Source organism: Lycium barbarum, chromosome 4 (genome assembly GCF_019175385.1).
Source record: "Lycium barbarum isolate Lr01 chromosome 4, ASM1917538v2, whole genome shotgun sequence".
In the NCBI taxonomy this organism is placed as follows: domain Eukaryota; kingdom Viridiplantae; phylum Streptophyta; class Magnoliopsida; order Solanales; family Solanaceae; genus Lycium; species Lycium barbarum.
In genome coordinates this window covers 29,459,722-29,472,373 of record NC_083340.1, presented here as the reverse complement: position 1 = coordinate 29,472,373, position 12,652 = coordinate 29,459,722, and the positions used below count along the sequence as shown (strand labels likewise).

Below are 12,652 nucleotides of genomic sequence, written 5' to 3'. Positions count from 1 at the left end.
AATCACTTGAATTTGATCTTAGACCTTCATGAATTTGGTAGAAAGAGTTTTGGGAAAGTGAAGAGAGATTTAGGGAGAGATGATGGTAGAAAATGCGTGAAAAAAAATCTGATTTTTGTTTTTAAGTTTTCTGATTTTTACTGTTCACACCGAGTACTGTAGCGGTATTGTAGCACGCGTTTCTGCTCTGTCAGCCCGACTTGTAACGTCTATAATTCTCCACTCCGATGTCCTATCAACGAGCGGTTTGTTGCGTTGGAAACTAGACTCGACGAACTTCATTTTAGGCTTCTATTTCACTTCAAAATACTTCATATGATAAGAGATATTCTTCCCTCATTAAATGTACTTAATAATGCTTGCTCCTTATATTCCAAAGTGGTTTTACTTAACCATAACTCAATGCACTTATGTTTCAAATTTGATAAGTGCTTCTTCGAAGATACGGGGTGTAACAGACTGGGTAATTTCACTAATGGTTTGAGTTTAGATTAGTCTCCAAGGATTCAAATCACATACTTGTATATGTTACGAAAACAGATAACTACGTTCGAATGGCCCTCAAATCTTTATGTAAACCTTAAAATTCCGGTGTTTGAGACATTATCGTCGTTGGAAGAGCTTGATTTCAATGCTCTAATACCATTTGTAACAGGAGGAGATTGTCCTCAAGTTATAGTCGAAGAAATGAAGAAGGAGAAGGAAGGAGAATGAAAGAAGAAGAATGAGAGAAATTGATATTTTCTATGGATACCTTCAACAAAGCACAATATAAAATTTATATGACTCAGCTAGATAGTTGTCCACATACCATAACAGAGTTAAGGACTAAGTAGCAATTACTACAAGGACTAAATGACAATTACTAATTAACTAATCCAAAGGACTTAATAGCAAATACATAAAATATAAATTAAAACATAAAGGACCTAAACAGATTATTGAAACTTAAACTATCATAATACATAATCGTGACATGCCACTATTATATACTTTAGGTCAATACGAACCCTTGTCGCAACTCTAAATTAGTCCTTTTCCTATTCAGAACCTTAATCAGTTCATACATCTCCTTACCATTGCGAACTGGGCAACTTCCCTCTGATACAATTAGTGAGATTGCAAAGCATGTTAAATTGATGGAAGGTTTCATAGCTTTTCGTGGTGTCTGTAATTAATGGCGAATTGCTGCTATAAAAGAAAATTTTGATGTGTTTACTCTCTTTTCAAGCAGAAAGTTTCACACATATTTCTCCCAGAAGCTATGGATGCAGAGTGTTTTCCATCGCAAGGATGGATCTTCACCATGGAAGATGATGATGTGGATGAATATGGTCGAATGCACTTGTTGCATCCTTTCTCCCATACCCATGGGTGGCTCAAGAGTAAGGCTACTAAAGCAACTACTTTAGGCCCCCAAGAGTCAAAGGCCTCAAGTTGTTTGCTATTATTATATAATTAGCTAGATATTAGTACATGTTTTATAGTTAATTATTTTGTCTGTAAAAAGTCAATATAGCATGTCTTTATTATATAACTTCGGAAAGGTTCTTTCAAGTTAATAAAGTACAAGTCATTTGTTGCAATACAACACCTTGATTTTTGTTGTCAAAAATCTTATTGGTAGATATTAATAATTAAGTAGTTTAATTAAAAAATCTAAGATAACAGATAAAGTTCTACTATCATTTAACTAAAAGCTTTTAAAAAATAATTTTATTTTACTGCATTCCTAATATGGGAGAATACATAACCCCCCCCCCCCCCCCCCCCCCAAACGTATACTCGGATTAATTATGACGCACCTAACCTTTACGGGCGACCTATTACCCCTCTGGCCTTATTTTTCCTGTATTTTTGTACCCTTTTTCGGCCATTTTTACACGACCCCTACTTTTTAATTGTTAGGTGTGATACACGCTTTTCTTCAGTTTGCTCAAGTCTTCTTGGATTGATTACTACAAAAAAAAATTGCAACATTAGAAAATCTAAAATAGAAACCACTGTTGTTGGTGATTTTCTTGAAGTAGTGTGTCATTGTTTAAGCTTATATTAGTCACGAACAGATCTAAAAGTTCATTTTTTTTGGTGAAAACGTGATTTAGATCTATGCAAATCTATTTGATTTTTGTGATTTAGATTGGAAGTTATTGTTTAAAGTATGAATTTGAACTGAACCTAAGTGAACTTTGAGATTTGAAAACTGAATATGGGCTTGAAAATGTGAACCACCATTGCTGGTTTCTTCATTGTCCGAAAGCTGCAGATTGAAATCTGGGTGTTGCCCATGTGTTGTTGAAATCAGCTTGCCATGATAGATTGGAGCTAAAACTCATTTTATTGACTGATTAGAGAAGCTTGGAAGGGATAAAGTTTTGAAAACCTCCATTGTTGAAATTTTGAAGAAGCCGGAAAGGTGAGCTAGTGTTTTTTGGATTCATTTGTTGGATTGAACCTATTGGAGAAGGATGTCGAAGCTAGAGAACGTAATAACCATGGAAAGGTGAAAAATTCAAACAAAGCAGTCCGCCATTGACGAGCTCCATTGAAGCTTCGAGTTCAAAGTTTCGGGTTGCCATAAACGAACTCCGATTTGAATGGGTTATATCTCAAAAGAACTGAAACGTCGAGAGGAATTCGAAACCTGAAATTTGGGGCTGTTTGGTTGAGATTTGAGGTGTATTTGGTTGGATTTTTTAAGCAGCCTCTATACCCTCATGCGCTGCTGCTTCTGGTTGTCACGAAAATGGCCAAAAAAGGGTACAAAAATACAGAAAAAATAAGGCCAGGGGGGTAATAGGTCGCCCGCAAAGATTGGGTGCGTCATAATTAATCCGAGTATACGTTGGGATTTTTTTAATGTATTTTCCCTTCCTAATATCATGACTATATATAAGAGAACAATGAACAATTGTAATTTTGTTATACATATAGCAATTTTTTAGTGGTTATAAGAAGATTACTGTAAGAAGATTATATGGAAAGAAGATTTAATGCATTACTGTGTCACTATACAAGAGAATTGTAAGTTTTTATATTTAAAAAGACTTGGAAATGGTCTTTAATTTTATACAATATATAATTTTTCTAAATTATCATAAATAAATGGTTTTATGTTAGATTTTAATTTGAGATGTTCAAATGAGTGAGCGAATTAGGTTAAGTTCCTATCTTTTATTAATTAGTATATATACGTACCCTATTGGTTTTGATTTCTCCTTCTTCTGTTCATTTGTTCTCCTCTTTTCTTGTTTATGATGATTTTATATTCCGTTTGAAACTCAATCTTTCTTCGTCAATTATTTTTATTTGTCCATTAAAAGAAGTTTTTGAATGAATTGATTTTTAAAAGGATAAATTTATAATTTTGCCTCTAGAAAGTTTAAAAGAGCGAATTTAAAAAAAGATACACGAATTTTACTTGAAATATTTATGATATCTTATTAAAGTTTGATTTAGGCCACTGATTGTATTGAGCCGCCCTTGCCCGTACCCAAATTCCACTTCCTTCGCGAGAAAACTTATTGGCTCCACACGAAAGCTGGAGCTGCATGGACAGCGCTATCTTATCTTCTAGTCCTTCTCTTACATCAGATTATGTACTATTGGTTTCGTACTTTGGAGGACATGGAAATATTAATAGTTTGGCTTTTTGGCGACGTCAATTTTATTGTGTGTCATGGTCGAGCAAAATTGAGTTTTAGATATTCCGGGGTCAGGGCCTCAACCAAGCGTAGTAGAACCCCACTTGCTTATGCAATTGGAGGATCATATATGGCATGACGACCGCTCAATGCAATTCTATCTAGTTGACATATCGGGTTCGCTATTACTTGTAACCTGATTTGCCCGTTATTATGGTCCAAAGCGCATGGAATGGTCTTCTCATCGTTCTCACAAGACCACTGAATTTAAATTGTTTGAATTAGATATAATCAATGGTGAAGTGAAGAAGGAGATCAATACCTTGGGAGAGTCGGCCATCTTTTTGGACCGTAATGGACCAATTTCCATCGACTCCTCCAAATTTAAAGGAGTCGAGCCTAATTATATATATTTTACCAATGATTGGTATGATCATTTTGGAATGGAATGCGGTAAAAGAGATACGGGGACTTACAATCTTGAAACTGAAGAAATTGAAAATTTCTATCCTGAATTGTCCCTAAGTCCTGCTTACCCGCTAACTTGGATTACACCATCATTCCATGAGTAAGTATCTCTTTCTAGTTTTGTGTAGTTTTGTGATTTGGATATTGAGGATTGTTATTGTTGTTTGCTTACTAGTAGTGCTCTCTGCAGTAATCCTGCAAAAAATCCAGAAGCTGCAATTGAAAATGGAGACTCAGCTAGTTTAAACGAAATTCTTAACTTCAAAGGGCTGCAGAAGGTAAATCATTCCATATCTTTCAGTATCTCAAGTTTTTGATATTCTCAGCCCTTTCCCTATATTATGCAACTATGGAAAATTTCTTTCCTCTGTTTTAGCAATGTAATATATAGAATTTGACCATTGGGGAAAACTAAAGCCTAGTTCCAGAAGATTTATAATGTTCCTTCTGCTCCTGTTTCCTTTTTTCCTTTTCTTTTTCTTTCTTGATTATATCTTTAGTTAGTTGGCCGAACACTGGAAATGTAAAACAAGCTGCAAAGTCTTATCTCAGAGAAGCCCTCACTTAAGGATCTTAAATTCGGTCTAGTTTTCCCATTCAGGTTTTGATTAAGCCCTTTTCCCAACTTGATAACTGGTGTCTGTTAATTCATCAAACAAGTATCATGGAAATTTGAAGAAAATAGTGCATCAGCAAAATTCTTGTGCAGAATTTATGGATTCTTTTCCCTCTTATCTGTGTCAGATGTACTGATTTCATGTAATATTTTAAGTCATTAGTCATTGATGGTAATCTTTTCCGCTGAATATTTACTTCTCCCACTTACTTAGAGCTTTAATTTTCAGATAAGTGAAGCTGGAATGGGTCTTCACTTGGTGTTAACTTATCCCTTTCTTTTATACCGTTTGTGCCTTCTTTAGATTTCTTTTGTTGAATCGACTTTTATCTTCAGAGTGCCTCCATTCATTCACTTTTCGGTGTTGAGAGTAATATTTTGGATGACAGCATTGAGAGAAAGAATGAGGATATACCTCAGGTATGGAGATGGTGAAAGAATACTGGGCAAATTTCTTTCTGTTGGATCCTATTTGATACTTACATTTACTCTGATATCCTTTTACTACTTGTTAAGGGTATGGCCTCCCTTGTGAAGTTAGTCATACGAGAGATTGAAGAACAAGTTTCAAACAAGTTGATATTTGAGAAAGTGTGTGTTTATCATGATAATTTCAAAACAAGATCTCAGGATAATTTCAAAACATCCTGATTCTGAGATGCAGATCGGAATTTATCTATGATTATTCACATTTGTGGATGAACTATTAAGTCCCCATCCTAATACTAATCTCGTGCTTATCAATTATCTTCTAACAATCTAACTTGGTACTTCCTTAGTTCTTTGTTCTCGTAGTCTTTATCTTTGTGAAGTAACACTGAGTTTATCATGATTTGCATGTAGTTTTAACTGCTATAGAAGTAGAATCTCTTCGGTCAGAAGTGCTGCTTTGGAAGAAAGAGAAGATCATTTAAAAGCTCAGTACGTTTTGATGTTTCCACTGTGCTATGTACTTACCAAATAATTTGCTTTGCTTCAGTTGTTTTTCTGATTTTGACTTGACACAGAGTTTAAGAAAGTAAAGAAGACTTTTGAATCTTGTGATCTTAAATTAAAGATATGTAGAATGTACCAAATGTACTTTAATCTTGTGATCATAAACATGCCATGTAGAAAGTTGAAATTAAAGAGTTTTCAGAAAGGAAAGAGACATTCTTTTTTAAACAGATTAAAAAGGAAAGTAAGACACACAAATTGAAACGGAGGGAGTAAAAAATATCATCAATGTGCTAGATTGAGTCATGTGCTTCTGTATTAAAAGTGCATTCTTGGACATGTAATGTACCCATCCATGTTTACTATAGCTGACAAAAGAATAAGGAAGTTCATGCTGTTGAATGATATGATTACGAATGAAGATGGACAAAAGACAAAGTGAAGTTGACTAGAAGACTAGCTAGTTGAAGAAGATGATGACTGGTTGACGGTAAAAGTACATTCTTGATTGTAAAATATACTCGTCTAAGTTAATTGTACTTGATGCGAATGCAATAAAGTTTAGGCGGTTCGATGAAATGAAAATAAATGAAACACAAAGGAAAATTGACTATAAAACTAGCTAATTGAAGAAGATGATGACTGGTCGACAGTACAAGTATAGTCTTAGTTGTAAAATATTCTTGTCTAAGTTAACTGTTTATTGATCGGAATGCGACAAAGTTCAGGTGGTTGGATAAAATGATCATGAACGAAAATATATGAAACACAAACAAGATTTTAGAAAAAGAGTGAACAAGATTGAGCAACATTATGGTTGGTCAGCTATAAATGTGCACACTTGAATGTAAAATATACTCATCCAAGTTCACTGTAGCAGGCACAAAAGCAAGAAAAGCACACTCTGTTAGAGAAAATAACCATGAATGAAAGTAAATGAAGCGCTAACAAAATTTGAAAATGGATAACATTGAAGAAGATGATGGTTGGTCTGTGAGTTATGACCATGCCAGCATTTAAAGGTACCAAACTCTACTACCTTCTTGTCTTGACAACTGATATTGGCTTCCCGAGTCGAAAGTACATATAATGAAACACAAAAATATAATGTCTAAAGCACAAAATGAATGTAATGTATTTTGAGTGCCTTGATGGCATAGTCGTGAGTTAAAAGCTGAAAGTTTGCCTCTTGTGTATTCATGCTTCAAATTAGTTGAGGCTTCTGTTTTGATCATCGAGCATAGATTCAGACATCATTTTCTGATTATAAGAGCTATACCTCAGGGGCGTATCTAGCCTATTAAGTGGGGTTCAATTGAACCCCTAACTTTTGAGGCGGAGCATAAATTTAGGGGTAAAAATTTAGTAAAATTATAATATATAGTAGATATGAACCCCTAAATTTTAAAATATAATGGGTTCAATACTAAAAATTGTAAGATTGAACTCACAGAGTTTAAATGCTGGATCCGCCTCTGCTATACCTAACACCTCATGATGATTTTAACATCAATCCAATCCTAAATTTGAATATGAATTTAAGAAGGATGGGAGGATTATTACTTCCATTTGATGTTAAAATAGACACTCCCTATAGTTAGGTTTTCTCCAGAGATGTAACGTTTGAAGGTATTTTGTTTGCATTTAACTGTGTAATCAATTAATTTAATCTATCTTCTTTAGAACAATATCTGCTGTTTATTTTGAATCACTTCTACAACCACAAATACTTCAGCTTGACCTTAATACCTCAAGACGTCTGCTATTTTTCGTTCTTGTGTGTTTTTCAACATTAAGAAGCCTGTAACTTACATTTTCCTATTTACTTGTGAATTTGATTATCCAGCCAAAAAGCTTAACACCAAAAGCAATTGTATCTATCTGAGCATGCTTTCATTTTCTTACTTCAGAATATTAATGATTTCACCGTAAATCACCCACTATACAATTGCTCTATGGTATTCAAGCTCCGAACATTACCCAATTCCTCCTTTAGTCCAGCTTACCACTAGCTCCTATTGTTCTTGGCATGGTCTATTTCACCTTAAAAATATTAAATAGCATGCTCCATATACAATTGATTTATTTACAGTGAATGAAAAAGATGATTTGCGTATTCGTATTATTGTTCGCACATAACACATATGTCGTAGATGTATAATCCCCCTCTCTGTAGGTTTTCCTGGGTTAGACAAGCCTCGTTAGCCACCAACCAAGTTAAACATGCCACTTTATGGGGTGCTTTGTTTTCCAAGATTTTCCTCCATGGGTTGGGATGTGAGATATTACCACTATAAAGTAGTTTGTAACTGGATAAGAGTATTAAATGTATGCTTTGTTTAAGATCGTTAATTGAAAAACATGAGAATTAACTTGAATACTTTGAAATGTTTCGCTAGGACCACAAAACGAACTATTGCCTTATGGGAGAAGAAAAAGAAAATTTTGAAGTATGAAACAATTGTTTCATTCTCTGTTCCATGTCATGTTGAGAATAGATTTCTTATGTTATTGATGCATTTGTCAGGAAACAATATTCTAGACGAAAGAATTAATAGGATAGATATTAATTAATATTTTCTGAATTAGTTTGTTAGTCGAATAAAACTTCCCTGCATGGATTAGGATTCTTGTTATTTCAGTTTTATAGGACTTTTGTTATTTCTAATTTGTTAGGACTCTTGCAACTGTAACCCTCTATTTAAGAGAGTTAACATTATTAATAAAAATAGGTTGGATTTTATCACGTTACAGAGAGTAGGAACTTTCTCAAACGGCTTAGATAAATTTTCAAAAAAAAAAAAAACCTAGTGGACCGCTCTCTCCTCTCTCCTCTCCCAGGCGATGGAGAAACCTTCGAGCAGCCATGGCTGCAACGCCCTCTCCCCAGCCTTTGGCTATGGGAGAGACAAATCTAACCCCTAATACATCCACTTCTTATGCAACTCTCCTAAATCCTAAACAATTTGTCCAAGTTAATACAAAAACTATACTAAAACGAATTGAAACAGTTCATGGAGAACCTACCATCACGTTTTCAATGGAGGAAAGACAAGACTTTGCGATCGAAGAAGGATTGCATCAAGCAGTGGTGGTTAAATTATCTCATGGAGCACCGGATTTAAAGGACTTAAGGTCACTTCTGCCAAAACATCTTGGTACCAAGGCCAATTGCTTAATTAGTTTACTTTCTCCAAGACAAAGCTAGTTGAGGTTTGACCAATATGAAGATTATGTACTAGCTTTATCTCGCTCAGTTAACTATCTTCTGTACAATGGACAAGAGCATCAATATAGGGTATTTCCATGGTCCATTGGATTTAATCCTAAGGAGGAAACGACTAAGGCTGTGGTATGGATTTCTTTACCTGATTTATCTCCTGATTTGTTTGCAAAGAAGTCTCTATTGTCTATATCGTCCTCAATTGGGAAACCAATAACTATTGATAAAGCAACTCAAATCAAGTCAAGACCTAGCACAGCTAGGGTAAAGGTTATACTCGATCTAATGGATAAGCTTCCAAATCATATAAGGCTGCAGTTCGTTGATGGAAAATCTGGTAAAGTTGTCGAGGTTTTCCAGGAGATTGTATATGATAATTTGCCTTTGTGTTGCAATTATTGTAAGCACCAAGGTCATGATGAAGGTAGTCGTCGTCTGATATTGAAAAGACATAAAAATAACAATCAAGATGAGGCGGAAGATGAAGATGGAAGTGTTGAAAAAATTTCAAGGTGATTTGCGTACAATTTTTGATGGGAAAAAATTTAAAAAATGGACTAATCAGGCAGTAAAAGGAGTAGATCTTTCCGGTCCCACTCTTAGTAATGCATTATTTGAAATTCAAAATAATGCTGCGAATTTGAGTGTTGTGTCGAATAGCAAATTAGGGAAGCCATAACTTGGAAACGGAGGAACTAGTGCACTGGTTGCTCCCACTTATAAGCAAAATTGTGCATCAGGTGAAAATTATGGAAATAGAGGTGTTTCAGAGGTGCTTTCGCAAAAATCTGGGTAGCAGTTACCGATAGTTAGAGAAGTTGCGAAAGCACAATCTGAAGTTGCGAACGTTAATCGAACTGATGCACTGGTTGCTTCCAATTTTGAGCAAAACCGTGCAGCCACAATGGAGGTTGATACAGGTAATATTGTTCATGAACTAGCTTCTAGAAAAGGAGGTGTTTCAGAGATTCGATTGCAAAATCATGCAGCCACAGTGGAGGCAGACTTGGATACTATTTTAGCGTCAGAACCAGTTCATGCTACAGTAGAGAAATGCCCATTAGTGGCTCTTAATATTGGTTCTATTGATATGGAAGAATCTGGGCAGCAATTAAATAGCAATGTAATCGAAAAAGAGAGGCAACACCAAGAGTTGGGGTCGATGCGTCACGAGTTGATTCGGGGCAAAAACTGATTGATACAGTTGATGTTAATGCTGCTGAATATTCTGGGCAGCATGTTTTGTAAGTTGAAAACGATAATGGAACTAGAAATTGGACATTGATTGCACACAAAAATTAGAGGGGAAGTCGTATTGGTTCCTCGGCTAGTCAAAGTAATTCTCCAAGTCGAGGAAAGGGTGCGAGGAAATGTTTAGTTGTGCTCGATCCTAATTTAATTCTACCAACTCAAAATGTTTTTGAACCATTGATCGGTATTGAAAAAATTCAGTTGGAGCATTGTGTAGATAAAAATAATACTTTTGTGCAAGCTAATTTTACAAACGATTTGATTGTTTCAGAGGAAAAATCAGGGGAAACGAGCCCTCCTAGGTAGGCAAATTCAGTTGAGAAGAGGAGCATATTACTTCTCCTCCTAGAAGTAAGTTAAGTCCTCAAGCACCCGTATTTGTGCCTTCAAGTAAGGCAAATCCATCTATGGCAATGAGAGATACATTGAATGCAATTGATAACACTAAAAAGAGCTTGTCCATTACCACCAAGGATATGAGAGTGTTGGCAAAGAGCCCTGAGCTAGGAGTTGTAGTTTCAGGAGCTAATCCAACTACAACTTATGATATTGACTTGGGCTATGACATGTTCGATGGGGATGATGAGGATGATATGATGGACATATGCTTTGATAAGGTGGCTAAGGATGGGGATCTCTCACATAGGCAACAAAGAAGTGAAAGCAACATACTCAAAAAGAAGACACATGGAAGGCAACATAGTTGGGATGGTAAGGTGAACGAAGAATTTATTCCAAGGCATCTACCGATGCGACTGGCAAAGCAGAATCATATGATAGTGTCAACAACTTTAACAAAATCCAATAAATCTAAGAAGAGGTGATGAACTATCAAGTGTTGTTGGACAGATTTGAAGAAGAAGAAGAAGACAAGAAAAAAATACTTCAAGTTATATTAGACGGGCAAGATATATTTTTTAGGTCATACATATATAAAATAAAGTTTGAGGTTGGTAACTCAACTTTATTCTTGTTTTTTTTTTTGTTTTTGCATTACTTAAGCATCCTCATTTGCAATATCATCATAGAGTGTATTATAAACTTTGTGATGATCATAGAATATCTAGTTTTCTGTAGCTCTTATTTTCTTCATGTTTGTTAATTAATAGATGTTCATTACCTCATTAGGATTAGTAAGGTAAGGCCTAGCCCCTCTTGCTTATACTCTTCTCTTTGAGGTTTGTTTTTATTGATTAATAAAAATTAGCTCTAGGCACCGCCTAGTGGATTATTTAAAAAAAAAAAACTTTTTGTTTTAAATATTTGGTCTTACTCCTTTTTCCCTTCTTTTTAACTTCTCCCCTTTTTACAGGTGGAGAGATGGTGGAGTAGTGGGAAAAAAAATAATCTCAAACAAGTTTCCAGGTCTGCGATTCCCTGAATGAATTGCAAAATTTAGCAATCATAGGCAAGCCAAGGAACAAGAACAAGGGCTTAGACCTGCGTGTTGGATCTGACTTTCCAGTTAGTCGTCCAGCAAGTCAGTCCAGAATTAGGGACCTTAACATCTTATTTCTGTCAATGTGGGATTTCTCGGTGAGTTTGTTTTTTTCTTCTCTTTTTGGTCTGGTGAGTGTTGTGCACAACTCTTGTGGATCTGTATTCTGAACTGCATATAAATCTTTCCCATATTAAGCTTTGATATTTCATGAATGCCTATCTGAGTTCTGATGTTTGTGCTAGTATGCTAGTGCACTAGCGAAATCCAGAAGATTATGATGCACTTTATAATTGGGCACTGGTTCTTCAGGTAATTTGGTTTCTCTGTTTTCTGGACTGCTTGTTTTACAATTTCCTTTTTGTCATCTTATGAAATCTTTTTCCAGGAAAGATCTATAGAAAAGGAAAAAGAATGTGAGAAAGAGAAACCCCATTATCTATGTATAATGATCCGTCTCTTCCTTTTATAGAGAAACCCCGGTTGTTATGCGATGTATGGTATGTAATTTGGGTGAATCCTCTAGTTTCTGAATAGTCCCACCCCCCTTCTTATTTTATTGTATTTTTTTATTACTCGTGAAACTCAGGCATATATTTGAAATTATATCTAGCTAAAGAGGAGTGAACCCAAAACAGGAGATAACGCTTGTCTTTTGATAGATTTGAGATCTTATAAGAATCAAACTGAGTTTTGTGAGTTTTTTTTAATAATATAATATTAAGAAACAAGAACAAATGAGGGGAGAAGGTTTCCATTCAAAAAAGTCGACAGCATTTTGTCATAGGGTGAAATAATAATTTTACATTATGGTGATCAAAATTCAAAAGGGTTGGGAATCTTTCTATGAAATATCAAATACTCAGTTTAAAATGGTTGGGAATCTTACATTACAGCATTTTGGCCAGCTGGATGATTCAGCTTATTAACCCGCAGCCTATAGCCCAATATGCAATCAGAAGAATTAATGTTCAAGGATAAGACTTTTGACACAATCGGACAGAGAATTGGGCGTGTATGAAGCGCGCATCTTATACTGAGATGGATATCATCCAATCAATCACTCAAATTCAATT

The 12,652-nt window shown here is 35.1% G+C and overlaps 1 protein-coding gene across 3 annotated transcripts; it reads left to right on the top strand.

Moving 5' to 3' along the window:
• The first annotated feature begins 3,542 nt into the window (after positions 1-3,542).
• On the top strand, positions 3,543-12,067 carry LOC132635749 (uncharacterized). Of its 3 annotated transcripts, XR_009580730.1 has the most exons (4): positions 3,552-4,212; positions 4,303-4,390; positions 11,451-11,674; positions 11,822-12,067. XR_009580730.1 is itself a non-coding variant. In XM_060352254.1 (3 exons), exons 1-3 carry the CDS (start codon positions 3,872-3,874, stop codon positions 5,575-5,577), a joined length of 435 nt encoding a protein of 144 aa, XP_060208237.1. In that variant the 5' UTR covers positions 3,543-3,871; the 3' UTR covers positions 5,578-5,694. The 3 variants fall into 3 exon arrangements, 2 of the variants coding, with proteins under 2 accessions (XP_060208237.1, XP_060208236.1); XM_060352254.1 differs by lacking the exons at positions 11,451-11,674; positions 11,822-12,067 and adding an exon at positions 5,572-5,694 and having other exon boundaries at positions 3,543-4,212; XM_060352253.1 differs by having other exon boundaries at positions 11,451-12,067.
• Positions 12,068-12,652: the final 585 nt, after the last annotated feature.